The sequence below is a fragment of the Callionymus lyra genome, chromosome 11 (assembly GCF_982586985.1).
Source record: "Callionymus lyra chromosome 11, fCalLyr1.hap1.1, whole genome shotgun sequence".
In the NCBI taxonomy this organism is placed as follows: domain Eukaryota; kingdom Metazoa; phylum Chordata; class Actinopteri; order Syngnathiformes; family Callionymidae; genus Callionymus; species Callionymus lyra.
In genome coordinates this window covers 18,277,135-18,296,980 of record NC_141828.1, presented here as the reverse complement: position 1 = coordinate 18,296,980, position 19,846 = coordinate 18,277,135, and the positions used below count along the sequence as shown (strand labels likewise).

Below are 19,846 nucleotides of genomic sequence, written 5' to 3'. Positions count from 1 at the left end.
AATGCTTCTCATTCAATATCAATCTCTTCTTGAATCTTTGCCATCTATTGAAAGCTCATGAAAATCAAAGCGAAGACAAACCATCTAAAACCAAACACATGCTTGTGAACAAATAACCATTTCAGTTTTTTCTGTTGGTTTTGAAAGCCCTGTGCATTGATCGGTTGACAAACTAAAGTAAGGAATTAGTGACGCAGTCAAAACCCTGATCATTTTGTTTTCTGCTTTTTATGCTCCTATTTCCGTATGCTTGGCCTGTGCTGCCCTGAGCTCACCTCTCCTATGCGTGTTCATCTGATTCAAACTTTGTTACTTCATCCAAAAAAACATGCTTCTGAGTGACAAAAATGTAAATGTTATACGAGTTGTGTGTGTGCATGCTGCATTGTCTTCTTATTTTGAATAGTAATCTGTTTGTAAAGCAAGATGATTCATTTTTTCATACAGACAATTACATAAAGACATGCAAATATTCAGTGTTTATTTAGTTATTAAGTTGAAATTAAACTTGCGGCCGCCAGATGGCAGCAGTCATTACATAAAGAACAATTACATTCCGCGAGATCCTGATGATCACTGAGGACGAGAGGATAATATACAGCAGGCTTTATCTGCTTTTAAAGCTGATGTTCGGGCATATTTTTACTTTCAGTTCTATCAATTCAACCAAAAGAGAGTTGAAGAATCACTATACCTCGTCAAAATTCGGTGTGTCTTACAATAGTTACGAAATTATGCGAGTGTATCAAAATGTATTGAAAGATGGATTTAAAGCAGTGTGTAAATACAAGTGTTACAGTGAAGGGGTAACAATGGAAAGTGACGACTACAGGTTGATAAACATGTTATTTATCTAGAAAAGTATTTACGTCTTGTTTATAGTTGTTTTGTTTTTTCATCCTGTCAATAGATGCACGTGCATTTGCAAATTTCTTCATCTTTGTCAAACTATGGTTTCCATTTCTTCATGCCAATCTACTGATGCATTTGTTGATGATCGCTAGTGCTTTCGGATCTGATTCCTAAAATGTCTTCATTTTTTTTTGGTCTCAATCTAATCCCAGAGGATCTTGTATATTTAATTATGTTGTTGATTGAACATCTTCTATCAAAGGGCCTGTGATTGGTTGGACTTTCTATGTCAAAACGGCAGACTGTAGTGATTTCTGAACCATGCATGTTCCTATTTTTTGTGTGTTTTTATTTTCCACGCCTCAAAAGTGCTCAATTATGGTTTGTTTCTGCATGTTTCGTCATCAACCGCCTGTCATGGTATGAGTGTATCCCTGCATCATCAAAAGTTGTTAATAAGTCTGCAGCTTTGTTGCATAGGTGCATGGTAAGCTATCACTTGGCTATATATTTTAATATGAACAAGATATCCAGAATAAAACTTTGGCATCACTCTTATCTGTGTTTAAATGTTGGACTATTGAACAGCAAAGTTTTGGCTTCATAAGGGAATCATCTTCATCTATCTTTAACAAAGCTGTTGAGCACATTGTCTGTAGCTTTGTCAAATGAAAGCTTTAGAGAACATCAATTGCTGTATTGTCCTCATTTCGATGCCATTTGTTTGTCTTCATCTTCACGCCATGTTTTGTCATGTGTTGTGTTCCTTCTGAATGACTAAGTCGTCTTGTGTGTGTGCTGTTAGGAAGAAGTGGAGGCTGAGAACCGGGTGAACACGATGACTAAGCCCAAGCCGAAGTTGAAAGTGCACCATGAGGAGGTGACGATGATGACTTGTAAAAACATTCTCACACCATTGAAGGATTAGATGCTGGATAAACCCTGCTGACGGTGACACCGACTCGGCTCCTTCTGCAGGGGCGCCATGAGTGCCCCAGTAGTTTGCCAAGTGAATATGTATCAGCAGGAAATGTATTAAGTTATTTCATGTTTTTAAAATGATTGATGGTAATGTAATGAAAGACGGATACTGTAAAATGCAAAAATTCATATTCTCCTTTGGTTTGATTGAGTTCTGGTTCTTCCAGGTGACTTCTCCGAATGGCTGCTCCGATTCCAGCATCAAGGATGGAACACTACAGAGGATCGGTGACTTCCTGCAGAGCTCGCCCACGCTGTTTGGCTCGACAGGTGTGTGCCCGCCTTCCTTCTGCTGCCAGATTTACAATCTGTTTGCCTCTTTGCTTTAGGTATAAAAACTCCAGTGCCTCAATAGACTAGGTGTTGGCAGAAACTATAACAAGGGAAGTTAATACAGAAATCATTGAAAGTGATGTTAGCATAACACGGGATTTCTTTCGTGCTGGCATTAGGGAATAAAATAATGAAATATTATGAATAGAGAGATCGATAAAAATACAATAAATAAAAATTAAATTGGAGACGCACAAAATTACGTAATAATACATTTTATGTATTTATATAAGAGATTAAAGTTCTGTAGAGGTTATTTGATGAGCTGCCACTGGTTTCCCTGAAGTAGAACTAGATGCCAGGAGCTGAAGAAATTCAAGAGAGCAGGCTTTAATTACCTCACCATTGAATACAGAACGCTGTGACACATTGAGAACGAGGGGCCCGTCTTCTTTGAGGAAATTACACACTTCTGTTATAAAGGTCTTGGCCCTCAATGACGATATAATATTTTTTTATGCCATGTTTCCCATCTTAAGTCTGTGTTTCTGAAACCACAGGGGTTGTTTTTGCTGAGCGTTTACTTGTCCAAAAAAAAGAAGGAAAGTTGGCAACTGGACCAGAAAAATAACTATGAAACATGGCATAAAAATCAGCAAAAAACGTTCCATTCATTGTTTGCTAAAATGTTTTGCTGTTGTTCAAACAACCTGTTTTAGAGTTGCTGAAGAAAAATGTTTGTTGCTAACCTCAACCTGCTCATCACATTCGTGGATTTCTCTGTCTCCAGCAAAGAAGGTGATGAGTCTGATCAACTCCAAGGGTGACGTTGACTCGTTGGCTTTCACCGGATCCTCTTCCTCGCTCAATCTCAAAGCCCATAAGAAGAAGAAAACGTCCCGTCTTGAGATCTCCTCCCCGATGGAGCTGCCGTCTCAACCTGTACGCAGATGTCGCACCAACTCCACACGTCGCACTCCAACCATGAACCAACTGAATTCGTTTTTCCTTGTGTTTCAGATCTTTGGTCTGCAGTCGCAGGAGAAGCAGAGCGATTACTCCATTAAGAGACGACTGCGCCCCCGGTTTGGCAAATAATGCTCCTACCGGTCGGACAGTTTGAGTCGTCGAGGCTTTTACCAGTTGAAGAAAAAGAGATTAAGTTTTACGGTTAAACACACAGCCTTTGGTCTTGATTTTGTGATACATTTGTTTTACAGATGTAACTCTATGTTTTTACAGTCTTTAAATGTAAATAAAAAAAAGTAGATTGTGATGGCAGTGAAAACAAGCCTTGTTAAGAAAAGGATTTCTATTTTACATGATCTTAGTTATGTCTCCCTAAGTTAAGCTATACTTTATAATGCATTCGTTAACTTTAGTCTATTTATTACTCACCCACTAGCTTGCATTACTAATCTTGGTATTTTAATGCCTAAATGAAAAATATCTAAATTGTTGTGTAACTTTTGCTTGTGCTACCTCGTGGTCATACTTTAGTGATGCAACACTAAACATACTTACATTTTTTTTTTTTTTAAGGATCAGTTTTAAACTGTAAATATATTGATACTTTGTTTATTACTTTGATTGAATATTAAAACATTCCAAAACCCATTGCTGCTCTGAGTCTGTAAGTGTATCAGTTTTTGCATATATATACAGTGTGTGTATATATATATATACAATATATATTTACATTTAGCACTGTTATTGTTGCTAATAATTTAAAAAATGAGGGATGAAGTACGGGACGGTCTGGGTCTGTGTTACAGTGATTCTCGTCGTGGGAGGTCTGAATCGGCGGATCTGTTGTATGGAGTCCCTCAAGGTTCTGTTCTGGGTCTTTTATTGTTTTTGCTGTACTTGATTCTCCTCGGTAAAATCGTTCAGAGATTTCCTGATGTTTCTTACCACAGTTTGGCTGATGAGATCCAGCTCTACTGCTCTTTTGATCCAACTGAGCCCCAGAGGCTGAACAGCTTAGTCAATTGTTTGCTAGAAATCAAACATTGGCTGAGTGAAAACCCCTTGAAGCTAAATGTGTACAAAACTGAAACTCTGGTTATGTCTGTCAAACTGAGCCTGAGAAACCTGGGTGTTGTATTTGACAAAGACGTGTCTCTTGTTCAACACTGTAGAAAACTGACCAGAAACTGTTTCCTTCAACTGAGAAAAATCTCTAAACTTAGGCAAATGTTGTCACAACATGATCTGGAGCTTGTAATCCATGTGTTTGTGTCTTCTCGTCTGGACTATTGCAACAGTTTGTTTTCTTGTCTTAAAAAGAAGGAGCTGTGTCGCCTGCAGTTGATACAAAACTTTGCAGCGAGAATTCTGACCTGCTCTAGTAGAAGAACTCACTCACACACATTTCTCTGATCCTTAAATCTCTTCACTGGCTGCCAGTTTCTTTCCGGATCAACTTTAAAATTCTGGTTCCTACTTTCAGGACTATTCATGGTCAGGTTCCTCCTTACATCTATGATCTGATCCAGCCGTACATCCCATCTCGGGCTCTGAGGTCTGTGGATCAGAATCTGCTGATGGTTCCACGCACACGGTTCAGGGCCAGAGGAGAGAAATCCTTCCAGGCTGTTGTTCTTAAGCTTTGGAACGATCTTCCTCTCTCTTTGCGCTTGATGGAGTCTACTGACTCCTTCAAGAAACATCTGAAGACATTCTTGTTCGTGCAGGCTTTTCCTTGATTTTCTGCGAAACTTGTGTTTGTGGAGTATTTTTCTTTTATTGTTTAAGGGCTTTGTCACCCTGGTCTAGAAAAGCGCTCTATAAATATAAATTACTTACTTGCTTAATATTCTGAACGACTGCTACATGGGCGTGAGCATGTGTTGACTTTATTTATTAACACTACACGGTCCCTAGAAGTGATGTTTGTACAGGTCCAGTTTGGATTGAACCAGCCCTAGTAATTGGTTTGTTTTTCTAGTAGGCAAACAAACCAATCGACCTTTTCGCCCATTTATAAAACAGTTTATTGGATCAGTCTATTAAAATACTCAATATAAACATTAATCACCAAGTATTTGATACTTTTTAGGGATTTTCTTGCGAATCACTCTCGATAGAAGGAGATTAAATGACGAGCAGTGTGGACGTGTTTTATTGACATAATGGTGAGTTGAAAGAAGAGTAAGGTGGGGCAGGTTTGTGCGTTTTTATTTAGGTCGACCGCAACAGACTAAATTGTTAAATAATATTCAAGGATTAAGTCGTTCCTTTTTCTTATTAAACACATCCCCCAACATTCTGGTCTTGTCGTCCATCAGAAACTGCATTACTGATTAAAAATAAACATGAAAATACATGATTCACTTTTACTATGACTCTTGAGTGTGTATGTACTATATTGATTTACTGTTGTATCAGTTTATGTTTTACAACGTCATATTATTAAGTACCATTAAAGGTTTGACAGTATGATTTATACGAATAATTGATCAACCATAATAATTTGAAATTTGTAAAATAATGTCACCGAATATATTTTTTATGTTTATTTAATTCGCATCTAAAATCATTATTTTCTATTTAAATATCGCCGGTGAAAAAAAAAAAAAAAGTAAAGATAACTTGTGGTGACGCAAATTCTGAGCATAGACTACATTCTTATTAAAAATAAATAAAAATATATATATATATATATTAAAAAATATATAAATGCCACATATTCTTTTACTAAATCGTATGCAAATCAATACAATTCATACACGTATACAAAATGGCAACTAAATAAGCCAATTATTTTAAAAGAAAAGATAAATAATAAAATAAATAAAAGGAGTGAGGGCTACGGTTATTCTGTTAAACAATAACATTAATATATATATATATATATATATATATATATATATATATATATATATATATATATATATATATATATTCTCAAATTAAAGATGAGAAGCAATAAAAAAGCTTATTTTAGGAAATGAAATACAAAGGTTTTGTTCTTGCGGATCATTTTCCAAGAATGATGACAATGTTGCGTGAGTTCAGACGTTGAAAACATCGCCCCGGGTTGCCATGTTCAAACGTTTTCTCTTCGTGATGACGATAAGCGCAGCATCGGTAAAAATTCTTAATTTAAAGTCTAAATAAACCATCGGTAAAAACCATCCTTTCGTAAATAAAACATCATTTTTGCGTGATATTATTTCACACAACAACAGTCGAAAGTTCCGATGACTCCCGTGATCCGCTCCTGGTTTTTCCTTCATCCCAGTTTGGCTGCTGCGTGATCACCGTGTTGCCAGATTGGAAAAAAATCCGGTTTTAGTTGAACGTATTTAATTTATCGCTCACCTGCTGAATTTATCCATTTGTTCCGACATGTTTGAATCCTAAACATTTTCGTCTCGACTGAAGCAAACCGCTGGGATAATCGCATTTATTTAAAACATTTGACGGGGGGTCGAAAGGAGGGCGTTTTCTTCCGATGCCAATAATAATCGACGGTGTTCGCTGGACTGTATCGTCGTCACCTGGAGCAGCAGGAGATGCTGCCGCCGCAACAATAGCTCAGCCCGGACACGCCAGCTTTTAAAGCCGCTCTTCTTCTTCTCCAGGATGATGGAGGAAATCCTGCGGAAGCTCCAGAAAGAAGCCTCGGGACACAGATTCAAAGCTATCCGGGACGCCTGCGCTTCCGCCTGTGGTGAGACAAGAGCTGGAGCGACACCTGCTTGTTTCTATCTATTTATCCCTTTTACTAAACCCTTAAAACAGTCAGAATTAAAGAAGAGACTTATAGTCATTGGTTTATTTCACAAGCCTTACGATGTAAAGACGTTTAAGTATTTCAAATAAAGCATCATTAAGGGTTCCATTTGTATTAATACTTCACACAAAAAAATACATGGCGTGTCATTCTATTAATATAGAATGGATGACTCACTCGATTAATAGTTATTTTATCTTATCTTAAAACACTGATTGTATTTTCAGGTTTGACCAATAAAACAATGCATGGTAACTGTTAGTCATGTATTTCAAGTAGAGATGGTGACATCACCGCTGTCATCTTTAAAGGGCAACTCATGTGAAAACCAGACTTTCCTCATTTACCTACATGTTTTAAATGTCACCGAAGTTCTCCCTCGTCCCAAATCTCGGCAAACGAGAGGTTATGAGAGGGGAGTCCATTATGATGTAATAATGGCTTCACTCCTCCTCCAGCTAGCTGTAATCACGCCCCCACTTTGTTTAATACAACAAGTCCCTTGGAGCAGGGAGAATTCCTGGATTGATGACACATGGTGACAAACCTTGAGGTTTGACCCATCAGAGCAGAGTGGATGTGGTCATCGTGAAACAACATTTCATCTCCAGAAAACCAAGTTTTCAGGGGGCGGGGCTTAAGCAAATTTTCTAATGTAAATATTTCAATGAAAGTTTTGTACAAACAGACACATACTGATGATACAATAGAGGTTCAATATCTATTTAAGACTCGCTTAAATCCACACATTAGTTCTCAACGTTGAGCGATCAGACACAAATTTGCGTGTTGTTGTTTATGTGTATTTTGTCTTCCAGATATTCTTCAATCTCAGAATGAATCTGCAAAGTTCTCTCCGTCACATTTACGGTAAGATGCGCGTGTATGTGAAGAGTTCTTTATTAAGGCATATTTTGAATGCATTAGACCCAAAATACAACTTCTACTATTAATCAAACTCAAATAAATGTAAAAGCTTGAAACGTTTTGACCTGACAAACCCCGACCTCATTTGTAATTTCCCCGTCAGTCACAAAGACTTAATTAAAAATAAAATAATGTAGTGAAACATGTTCATGTTCAAAGTTTTGACTGCTGAATACATAAAAAAAACATGGTAGCACGTGTTCCCATTTTTTTCCTTCTACAACTTTTAAAACTGTTGACAGATTCACAGTCACAAGTTTCAAGTGTCAACTCATGTATTAGGAATGAAAACGTATGTTTGTTCTTGAAAGCATTTCAATTACAATATGTGGAGCAAAAAATGCTAATAGAGAAGACTAAGTCAATTGAAGTGGATCCAACAGCAAACATGTCTTTTCTTTCCTTATCCAGCCGGTTTGTTCACTTTTTCAATACTAAATTTAGCTCAGACCCAGATGGAAGAGCATAAAATCAACTCTGGTTATTTATTTACAACTTGCTAATGCATTTCCTCAGAACCTGGTGGAGGATATCACATGCTATACGTAATCAGGGTGTGATTTAATTTAAAATTGTAAGCCATAAAAGGAGCTAAATTCTTAGGATTGTGCTCAAAACTGTGCCTTTGTCTGTGATCAGCCTGAGACAAACCTGTGCAATAGACCTGCTGTCTTATCAACATCTTGCTGTCTCACACCTGTGAGGTGGGAATGATACTTTCGGCAAAGAAGTGCTGACTTACACACTTTTGTGGACAATAAAATGTTTCAGATCTTGGTTCAGTTCATAAAAAAATGGGAACAAAAAAGTGTTTATACTTTCGTTTTTATAAACCACTGTAAGACAAGACAAATAGATGGCATATACAATTATGAACCCAGTTTCTTCCCATCATCCCACAAAACCTTAACAGAGTCATTTTTTATTTTCTCGTAGGGGGTATTGTCTGCTGCCGCTGCAAATGGCGCTTGAATCCAAAAACGCCAAGCTGGGACAGACGGCCCTCAGCGGCATGCAGGTATTGTCTAAACTTTCCTTGTACTCTCATTCTATTTTAATTTAACTTCCCAAAAAAATTCTGATGTTTGGTCTTGTTGTGTTTCCAACAGAGGCTTTTGTGTGAAGACCAACTGGTTGGTGTCTGCATGGAAACGGAGACTCTGGAGAACCAGCTCCTGAGTCAAATGCTGGAGGCGGTCCGAGTCACACCTGATCTCCATGAAGACCTTCAGGTGGAGGTGATGAAGGTGCGTAACCAAACACACCAGATGTTAGTGATAAGAAATATTTAACGCTTCGTTTAACTGGAGATGAAATCATAGCGTTAAACCTTAACCACACCCACTCTGCTGCGATTGGTCAAGCGTCAATGTGTGTCACCGCGTGCAATCCCAGAAGTCTCCACCTCCAAAGGACTCATTGTATAAACAAAGCAGGGAGTGATTACAGCTGGCTGGAGGAGGAGTGAAGCCCATTTTTACATTATTATGGACTCTGCTCTTGTAACCTCTCCTTCGCTGAGATTTGGGGGAGAACTTAATGGATTAATAAATGAAAATTATAATTTAAACTACAGACACAAGGGGGCAGAAGAAGCATATGAATGTTCGATAATTACCAGTTTTGATGGAATTTAAACCAAATGTATTACTTACTTAAAAGGGGGGATTTCCTGAATTTCAGCTATTTCTGGCAATGAATGAAAGGCTTATACTTATTGTGAACTCACTCTCTTCCTCCTTTTTGTTTTTTTTCCTTTTCAAATCTGTACCTGATATTATCCTTTTGTTATTTATATGTTTGGCGTTTCTATTCTCTTATCTCCTGCCCCTCACTAAAGCAATTTTATCCGTCTGACTTCCCTCATCTGTTATCTCAGCCAGTTTAATACGAAAGATGTGTAAAAATGAACTAAATTTATACATTTTGATTTAACTTCTTTGACCGTAATTTGTCAGCTGTGGTGTAAGCATCTAATGTTGTTAAGGGATTGACTTCACATTTAAAAAATACATAAATGACTCAATACTTTCTTTCTGTTTCTTCTGCTGCAGGTCCTGTTGTGTCTCACCTACTCCCCAAACTTTGACATCAGCAGCGACTCCATCCTCCGCATCGCTGAGGTTACCACTCTTTTTTTGATGTCTAGGTTCTACATATCATGCTATTGTTCATTTTCTAATGTTTTGGATGAATGAAAAGACAATATCATTAAAAAAATAGAGATTTTCAATCAGAATTTCTTACATAGTTCAATAAATGCTGACTAAATGTTATAGTTCAGTTCAGTTATAGTTTAAAAATGAGATTCTCTCCCTCCCCCTCTCTCTCTCCCTCTATCTCTCTCCCTCCCTCTCTCCCTCCCTCTCTCTCCCTTTTTCTCTGTCTCTCTCTCCAATCACTCCCTGGTAATGTCTTATAACAAATGTAAAAACGTGTCTAATCTGGACCCCTTCCAGTAATTCTAGCAAAAATGTATTTTCTTGTGTCAGTGGGATGTTTAAAAACATATATGATCAGTTTTCATTTTAGATATTTGACATGTCAAATCCTAAACATATGTATAATATATGTATAACATAAAATAATGTATGATAAAGAAGATGATATAACAATAGGTGATAAGGGAGATGATATAAGAATGTCTTGTGTAGCGAGTATTCAGTCGTACCATCCGTTTGACTTTCACTAGGAAATCTTGGTCCGACTGATAATAGCCTCCACCCCCACAGACTGTCCGGTTGCTATAGAAACCATTGACGCAGTGGAAACCTTCTCCGACACCACCAAGTGCTTTTCTAATGCTTACGTGTCACAAGTTTTCCAAGTTTGTTTCCCGATATAAACTTGTGTGTCCTTTTCCTGTCCAGGTGTGCATACAGACCTACGTGTCCAGCTGCCACCAGCGCAGCATCAACACGGCCGTCAGAGCGACGCTGAGCCAGATCCTCGGAGATCTCACCCTGCAACTAAGACATCGGCAGGAGGTGACACAACGACCCACACGCACTGTTGCATAGATAAAACATTTTATTGCATCTAATTATTGAAAAATGTCCCGACTCGTGCAGCATGATGGGGCAAATCTGGCCTTTAATTATGATGTTAAAATTCTCCTTTTACAGGGAGAAGATGGAGATGAAGTCACTGTTCCATTGCAGAGAAGAGGTCAGTTATTATGAATTCAATTGTACTTCTGCTTTTTAATGGATTTTATATAAGATACTCTTTGATATGGTTTACAAATAAAGTGTATAAACCTCTAAGGTTTATTACCATATATTTTTAGCCAACAAAAGTTCGTGCTTGTCTGATTACGTGTTTTTTTTGTTTTTTGAAGATATTTCCCCGACCAGTCAATCCCTGTGTGAAGAAGTGGTGACGGTTCTTACAGTGTTCTGTGAAAAACTGGAGTCAGTCGACAGGTACTGGTTCACATTAATTTATATTAATGCTGTACCACAGACCAGTTTCCTGACCAGTGTTGTGAGGAGCCATCAAGAAAAACTAAAGGATAAAGTATAAAATCAAGCTAAATGTGCTAAAATTATTGTTTTTAAACCTGATATAGAGGCACAATTTCCATAATGTTAAATGGTATTTTTGTATGTCCACATAAATAGTATATGATAATCAAAGAATACTCACTAAAATGACAAAAGCAGTGGAAAAAAGTCCTAAAACAAAAATTCTAATATCTTTTAGAGACTTGTAATAAAAAGTGTTCAACCAATAATTTCGTCAAAATATAAAAGGACAAGTTGTATCTTTTTGTGAACGTAAAACTTCTTACATTTTTATCGTTGTTCATGTTTATTTAAATCTAATCATGATCATTTACATTGATTATCAGTATAAATGTGTTTCATTAGACCTAATAAAGTAAATGGTCTCACTTGGTAATAGAAATAATGTTTATAGGACCTACCTTAAGGATATAGTAAACATGTTCTTGCACGCCAATGCAGTATATAAAATATGTGTCTCTTATTTCCACTTAAACATTATTTTAATTTCACAACAAACTTGAAAATATTTAAATATAATCAATTAAAATTGATATTGTTTTCATTATAAAAAACCCTTATCATAATAATATTTGTTTTATTAAAAAAGGTGAAAATAATTTAAATGTTTATTGTCTTTCGCTTCTTTGTCTGCACACCAGCTCACCCTGTCTTAGAGACTAATGCTGTCACAAAATGATAAATATAAAACCTGTAAAACCTTGACTGTCTCAGGAAGCAGATGTACTTAAGCTCTTCAAATAGACGTTTGCAGAAGCTGACAAACTTAATGGTAGCCAGATGTTAAGTGTGTATATATCAAATATTAAGAGGGAGGCATTACCTTAAAATTGTAAAGAGCAGGAGTTCAAATGTTCTGTGGAAATAACTTTAAAAGAAGGATCAGCTTGTTTTTTAAGATGCATCAAATATAAGAACAAAAATATTGGATGGCCCTTCACCTACAAATGATTTAATAATGTCACATTAGCATGAAAAGCTAAGGAGTCTGTTTATTATATGAATTATACCATGGTTTAAATTTAATTTTACCATGATAGTGATGTAAAAGTTGCTTGGGTATTTCTAAAAGCCTATATTTACTTTGCCAGTGAAAATCAACAGCTTCAGTTGTTGTACCTGGAGAGCATCCTGGCCATGCTCAGTAGCTGTCCTCCCACAATGCACCTCTCCAGAGTTTTCACCGACCTTGTTTGGTAAGAAATAATTCAGAGATGTATCATTTACTGGTATATAATACAGTAAAGTAGTACCAGCTTGCTCGCATCCCATGAGAGTTAACTATCCCACCAATAATCTATGGCTTAATGGCATAATTCCCAGGAAACAGCTGTGTCCCTCTCTGGTGGCCATCATGGGAAACCCTGTAAGCGACAAAACCATCACGTCCCACCACGGCCATATTGGATCTCTGGAGCGGGATCGAGCGTCTGATAGACTCGGCCTAGGTCAGTGTTTCTCAAAACTCTCATGTATACAATAAAATTCAATTTCTGGACTATACGTCAGTACACTCTCACACACACTTGGAACCCTGCGGCTTATACACCGATGAGGCTGATCTATTGATTTATAAGGGTTTTTAAAGGGCTCCAGTAGGCTCTTTTAATCGGAACCAGAGGATTATTATTCTAAAAAGAGGTTTGTTTGGTTTTCTTTTATATAGTCAGTTTGTACATCATGCACACATCTTAATGATGGATGCACATGATGCAGCTTTTAAATTAAAGGTTACTGATCTGGCTGTTAAATAAGGAAATTAAAATTCTTCACGTAAACCTGGCCTCATTGAATCAATGGTTAGGGTTATAGATAATTTAGCTATTGATGTGTTGATTAGGCTTCATGATACAACTGTGTATTGAAGACAATGTATCATGATGCAGTGTGTTTATTTTTAAAGTCCACTAGATGGCACTGTCAGTTTGAAATTTATGTCGAGTCTCATTAAATTAGCCAAAAAATATATAATATATAAAGAAGTAAATGCCATCTAATGGTCTTTCAAACGACAGAGTGGTTTGTATACTAGCAATAAAATCTGAATATTGATCATAAAATACTGAAGGGAAATATACTCTCATCACTTTGGAAACTGTGATTTGCACTTATTTGTGTTGTTTTTTAAAAAGGAAGTAAATAAAGTATTGCATGAAGGTTCATCATGGATGTGATAACAACTATTTAGATACACAAATAAAGTATTGGCGTGGCCAGGGAGGCTGAACAAGATGGAGGTTGTAAAGGCTGACAACAAAATTATAGAGAAGATTAAATGATCTGAAAATCTGCTATTAAAACAAAGGATAATAATGAATATCATGATGTCAATTTTATAATTCTTACCTGTGTTGGCAGGAGTTGGTCTGGATTCGGACTCCAGTGTTACAGGAGTGTTGGACCAGGGTCGCGGGTCAGGGTGCTCTTCTATCGCCCCCGTCAGGATCGCCCAGGTGGTGCGGACAGTCTGCTACATCGCTGCAGAGCTAGTCCGTCTGGTGAACTGCCTTGAGTCGATGAAGCCGGTGCTGCAGTCGCTTTATCATAGAATCCTTCTGTACCCTCCACCACAGCACCGGGCCGAGGCCATCCGGATCATGAAGGAGGTGAAAGCAGCAGAATCCGACAATGGTGGATGCATTATATTTTAGTAAATTGTATATTCTCTGTTCCTCAGATTCTGGGAAACCCAGTGCGTTTGTTTGACCTGGCCGGTCCATGTGTTGCTGAGCCAGAGACCAGGAAGCGAAGTTTCTCAAAGAGGAAGTCCCATCTGGACCTACTAAAGCTGTAAGTGATTCCCAGCACATTGATCATTTTTGACTGTGAAAGTAGTTTTGATGGAAGTTATAAATAGCTTTTATAGTTTGAGGATTTAAAAAGCTTGACTAATTTAAGTAGCAGCAATATTTTAAAGTGCCATTCTTACTTTTTACAGGCTAGAAAGAGGGAAATACAGAAACATTTAGTTGCACCAACATATTTTCTGTGTCTGAAAATGTCCTCATTCACTGATGTGGTCAGTGGCAGCATGAAACCCCTTGACTGTGTTTAGAAAACTCTGGTCAATGGTAACACTTTCTATGAGGATCTGAGGAACACTTGTATTCACAGCAAACAGGAATAATTAATTACTATTACTATATAAACATTATGATACATTTTTTTCAAGCTTTTATAACAAGTATTATAGGTGGTACAAAAAAAGCATTTTAAAATCTTGTTACCATGACAGGAGGAGAAGTCTATTATGTTTATAGACATCATACCAGGAAAAGAACATGCTGCCTACTAGTGATGGATTGATGATACAGCTGTGTAGTGAACTCTATCATGATACACTGTCGTCATTTTTTAAAGACCCACAGTTGGTTGAAAATTCTGCTCAGTTTTATAAATTAGTGTCCAAAAATGAAAAAGAATACAGTGCCATCTAGTGGTCTTCATAAAATGAAGACACTGTATTATGGTACAGGCAATGTGGCAAAGGTCTAGGACTCAATTCCAAAATGACACTGATCCTAAACATTGTCCTGACTCAACAAATTATTAAACAAAAAAGACAAGTAAAAACATCACACAATAGCCATCAAACTTGAAGTTTGACGTGAGGGACTTCTCCAGAGTTATTAGGAAAGTTAAAATGCAGTTATATCAACAAAAAGGGGATATTAAATTCACTATATTGGATTTGGTTTCAGAGATTTATTTGGTTACCTGATTTAACTAAAAGAATATGCCACAAGTTTTTTACAAATTGTTCATATTCTCCAAAAAGTCTATGTTCTACTTTTTTTGATGCCTTGTTCTAATACAGCAGGTTGTATTATTCAACATGTATTGTACATGTATTCTGAATACTCATTCATGATTTTCTTCATTTCCTCCTGCAGGGTGATGGACGGGATGACTGAGGCGTGTGTGAAGGGCGGCGTTGAAGCCTGCTACTCTTCTGTATCCTGTGCTTGCGCTCTGCTCGGAGCTCTAGACGAACTGTCGCAAGGTCGAGGAGTCCTCCCTGAGCAGGTAACTGACGGTACAGATGGAACAACAAATGCCAAAATTATCAGTGAATTTTATACCTGACTTGAAGATAATCAATTAACTTAAAGGAGTTACACCTACATTATAAACACACAAGATTAAACTAATGAAGTTAATCCAATTTTTTGATTGAAACCGGTTGACTTTGTGTCCCCAGGCCAAGCTTCTTCTCCGTCGTCTGGAGGATCTGAAAGACGATGGGACGGAGCCGGCCCGGGAGTCCTTGGAGCTCACCGAGACCGACTTTAGATGGCAGCGTCACGCTCCTTCCTCGGGGCGTGGCTTCTCCTCCTGGGACTCCGCCTACATTTCCACCAACAAACGCAGCCCCGACATCAGCATCAGCATCACCACGGAGGCGGACCAGACCATAACGAACGTGGAGGCGGGCGGACAAAGTCACACCAGTCCCGACGAGTGCGGGGAGACCACCCTGTCGCCGTCCTCCTGTACGGACCATGGCGGGGTCAGAGGTTCAGCAGAGCACAGCAAGCGCTCCGAGGTCAGAGGGGAGAAAGTAGGCGTGGTGCCTCCAGACGTGGTCCAGAGAAGCCACGGCCTTGTTTACCCAGACATCACCAACTTCCTGTCTGTGGAATCCAGGACAAGGTCCCATCATGGATTTGGGTCGAGATACAGTGAAAGCAACTTCAGGTGTGTGTCAGTTTGTGTCATGAATCATGCATCTCTTTATGTTTTAATATATTTATAAATATTTTGTATTCATGTTGTAAATATGCATTTTTTATTTGTTTATCTCTCAGTGTATTGTTTCATCTTTGATCATTTGGGAGTATAACATAAGATATTTACTATATTTTATTACTTTTCATGTGCATATAGAAGGATTTATTTATTTTATACTGAAGCTTATTTACTAATATCAACTTTTTTTTAGATCATTTAATAGGTTCGAACAGAGAACAAGAAGAAGTGAATCTACAAACCTCTAGTAGCCAACATAATGCCATTCATCATTGTTTTTTAATATTTAATTTTACATATAGTGCAGTTGAAGTCTTATCCATAGTATGTGTGTTTCCAGCACGGAGGAGCAGGACTTGTCCAGGACAGAGTTTGACTCTTGTGACCAATACTCAATGGCAGCAGAGAAGGACTCGGGTCGCTCGGACGTGTCGGACATGGGATCGGACAACGTGTCCCTGGCCGACGAGGAGCAGCACACGCCTCGCGACTGCGCCGCTCACTGCTCACTGCGGACGGCCGCCCTGTCCCTCAAGCTGATGCACAACCATGAGGCCGACCAGCAGAGCGCCCAGCTCTTCATCCAGTCGCTGGTCGCTCAGTTGCCGCGTCTGCTGCGGATAAACAGCGTCACCGAGGTGGATCAGGCCATGCAGAACTTCTCCTCCACCTTCTGCTCAGGCCTGCAGGCGGGTGAGTCGGTGTGTTTTGAAGATGCTCTCTGTTTGTCAAACAATGACAAGCCATTTGACTAGGCATGTTTTTAAAATGACAATTAAGTCATTTATTTTTGTAAGAAGTGGTGACTTTGGGTTCAAACATCTGTGCCAATGATTTATACAGTATACTTTTGTCTTCGACACTTTTCACTTGTTTTGAATTTACACACACTCTTAGTGTTTCAACTGCAATCTGTTGGCCTGATCCCCCTTTTCATTTTTCAGTTAGAGGGTACAAGCCTCATACTTATTACTCCTTATTCATTACTTTATTATTTATTACTTATTTATTATACGGTTCAGGACCAGAGGAGAGAAATCCTTCCAGGCTGTTGCCCCTAAGCTTTGGAACTATCTTCCTCTCCCTCTGTGTTTGATGATCTACTGACTCCTTCAAGAAACATCTTAAGACGTTTTTATTTGTGCAGGCTTATCCTTGATTTTCTGGAACTCCTGTTGTGTTATCAGTTTTATCTTGATCTTTAAAGTATATACTTTATTGAATATTGTTTTGATTGTTTAAGCACTTTGTGGCCCTGGTCTGGAAAAGCGCTATATAAATAAAAATGAGTTACTAACTTACTTACTTATTGTAAATAAATCAAGGTGTACGACCTCCACCACTGCATATGTATTGCTAGGAGCCAGCATGTATTTCAGCTTGACCCAGAGACAAGGGATACAACGAAGACATTTGTTTTCGGACCTCGAGGTCACCATGACCCGGAGATAACACGAGTGTCAATAATGGTCATTGTGTCATGAGAGCCAATGACTGACACCTGGTTTGTCAGCGCTAACTTTCCAACTGACTCTGTGCAGGTGGGATCCACTCCCTGGGGTTCGAAGGTGGCGACACGCTGAGCTGTCAGTCCATGATGAATGCTGACGGCCTGTACCTGGTTTCCTACTACGCTCTGCTCCTCAACCTCAAGCTCTGCTGTATCAACTTCTACACTCAGCGGACGCTCCCTCCCATCATCAACTTGGTGTGTGTTGTTGTTTGAACCGGGCATGCATGTGCATTTGTGTGTCAGTGTGTTGCCCGTTAAGTTAAAATTGTTGTGTTTTCTTGCAGAAAGAGTTTTTACAACTGATCCAGAACAGCGGCGTCATGGTGGTTCTGTCGAAGCCCTGGCTTGAGGAGCTTTACCATCAGGTGTTGGAGCGAAACTTGTTAGCTGAGGCCGGGTACCCCAGTTCATCAGCTGAGCATGCACCATCTCTCATCACCATTCTCACAGGTACAAACACCATGGTCTTACAAACATTGTAGCAGATTCTTTTTTTTTTTACTTGTTTATAAATGTATGTCACTAGTTTTAGAATAGTTCATTGTTGATTATTGTTTACCAAGCTGCAATTTTTAGCAGCAACACACTGTCATTGGCTTTGTATTGTGAGTTTTTTTTAATGATCAGAGATTTAATTGTGATTGGTCAAACATCTGGGTTTGTCACTGTTCGTAATCAAGGCTGGAAGTCTCCACCTTCAAGGGACTCGTTGTATAAACAAAGTGGGGTGTGATTACAGCTGGCTGGAGGAGGATGGAAGCCATTATTACGTCATAATGGACTCAGCTCTAGTAACTTCTCGTTTGTCGAGATCTCAGACGGGGGAGAACTTTATAAAGTACTAACTTCAAAACATGGTCATAATGTGAGTGAGTCAGGAGAGTTGGGTTTTTACATCAGCTCAGTCAAAGGAACGAAGAGTGGTGAAGAATATGTGATGAGTACAGAATTTCAAAATATATATTCCCAACAGTAATATACAGTAGCTCTAAATGAGTTTTAAGATCTTGGCGAGTGCAAAAACTTTGAAGTTTTCCAACTTATTTAATTCTGGATTGTCTATGTCAGACTAGTATGAACCCCAACTTGCATAAATCTATACAAAGGGTAAGAAACTAGGCTTTAGTCTCAGTTAATTATGTCGTGAATGAATGAATGGATAAGGATGAGAGCTCCAGCTGGTCTCATCCATTGAGGACGTATACACTTTAACAGGAGCTGTTAAAGTGTATACTCTTAGCAGAAACACATACGGGAGGTGCTAGTGTTTTTGCTACTGAAAAATCAGTCTTCTGGTCCAGTCTGTGAGCGAATCGATCTCTTTGAACCAGTTGGCAAAATCAGCCCAAGACTTAGATTTACCAGAAAGCAATCTTGTGTGCAGTCGACAAACTGCAGACACATGACGATTAAGTCAAACTGTGAGCCTGTTCCAAGTCTGAATCACTTGAGTAGTGTCGCTGAGGTACCGTTTGGTGTAGAAAGTTGCTTCCATTAAATGTTAAATTGGTTTTCAAATCAACACTTTAGTATTTTTTTCAAACAGGCTCTAGGCGTTAGACATGAGTGTAATCAATATAAACTCAAAATGACTCAAAAGACCAATCAAGAAATGTTTAAATATGCACAGGATCATAATACGATTTAAAAAATGTGTTATTCAAATTCATTCATTTTTTTATTCATTTTCTATAGGGGTCTTGGGGGCCTGAAAAAAATGAAACGTCAAGAGATGATGTTGGGTTATTTTCCTGTACCTGTGCACAGTCAAGGGGATACATAATTATTAATTTAATGTCCCAGAACAAAAACAAAAAGCCATTTCTTTGTTCCAGTATCTGGCCTGCTTCAAAACTGATGCTTTGCTGAGTCAACATTGCTTTGTCTCACTTGGTTCATCGAGTGTTTTTTACATATAGTCTCTTTTTTTCCAGACAGAAGGATCATGATTGTAATTAAGGTTGATGATTATTGTATTTATGAAGTAATATACTCGGCTGTATTAACTCGTAACTGCTTAACCTTCTTAAAACTTGTTACTTCTTTGCTTTACCATCAGCACCAACATGTTTGTTTGTCTTTCTCAGACATCAACGGTCTGAGTAGCAGATCCATTGGAGGTCAGCTGATTCACCCAGCTTCATCTCTGACCTGTAACCGGGCCAACGATGACACAGTGGTAGCCGGTGAGTCATCCACTCCCAACTATGTTGATGTTTTCAAAGTCCTCTGTTAGTGCATGTGCATCCGTGTGTCTGCTTATTTGTCTTCTAGGTTGAGTCC

General features: G+C 38.4%; 2 protein-coding genes across 5 annotated transcripts in view; both read left to right on the top strand.

Annotated features, from left to right (window-relative positions):
- kif20ba (kinesin family member 20Ba) overlaps positions 1–3,711 on the top strand; it is a 36,759-nt gene extending 33,048 nt beyond the window's left edge. For all 4 annotated transcript variants that reach the window (XM_087802087.1, XM_087802089.1, XM_087802088.1 and 1 more), the window contains 4 exons: positions 1,658–1,732; positions 2,001–2,103; positions 2,897–3,048; positions 3,127–3,711. In XM_087802087.1, the coding sequence (XP_087658213.1) occupies positions 1,658–1,732; positions 2,001–2,103; positions 2,897–3,048; positions 3,127–3,204 (408 nt within the window). In that variant the 3' untranslated portion in view covers positions 3,205–3,711. The remainder of the gene's footprint in view (positions 1–1,657; positions 1,733–2,000; positions 2,104–2,896; positions 3,049–3,126) is intronic.
- A 2,692-nt stretch (positions 3,712–6,403) lies between these two features.
- arfgef3 (ARFGEF family member 3) overlaps positions 6,404–19,846 on the top strand; it is a 30,364-nt gene continuing 16,921 nt past the window's right edge. Inside the window, exons 1-18 of the mRNA XM_087802261.1 lie at positions 6,404–6,784; positions 7,666–7,717; positions 8,711–8,792; positions 8,884–9,021; positions 9,829–9,897; positions 10,645–10,761; positions 10,900–10,942; positions 11,115–11,199; positions 12,393–12,497; positions 12,625–12,749; positions 13,660–13,907; positions 13,979–14,091; positions 15,195–15,327; positions 15,503–15,999; positions 16,391–16,743; positions 17,592–17,758; positions 17,848–18,013; positions 19,651–19,749. Coding sequence (XP_087658387.1) covers positions 6,697–6,784; positions 7,666–7,717; positions 8,711–8,792; positions 8,884–9,021; positions 9,829–9,897; positions 10,645–10,761; positions 10,900–10,942; positions 11,115–11,199; positions 12,393–12,497; positions 12,625–12,749; positions 13,660–13,907; positions 13,979–14,091; positions 15,195–15,327; positions 15,503–15,999; positions 16,391–16,743; positions 17,592–17,758; positions 17,848–18,013; positions 19,651–19,749 — 2,680 coding nt within the window. The 5' untranslated portion in view covers positions 6,404–6,696. The remainder of the gene's footprint in view (positions 6,785–7,665; positions 7,718–8,710; positions 8,793–8,883; positions 9,022–9,828; positions 9,898–10,644; positions 10,762–10,899; positions 10,943–11,114; positions 11,200–12,392; positions 12,498–12,624; positions 12,750–13,659; positions 13,908–13,978; positions 14,092–15,194; positions 15,328–15,502; positions 16,000–16,390; positions 16,744–17,591; positions 17,759–17,847; positions 18,014–19,650; positions 19,750–19,846) is intronic.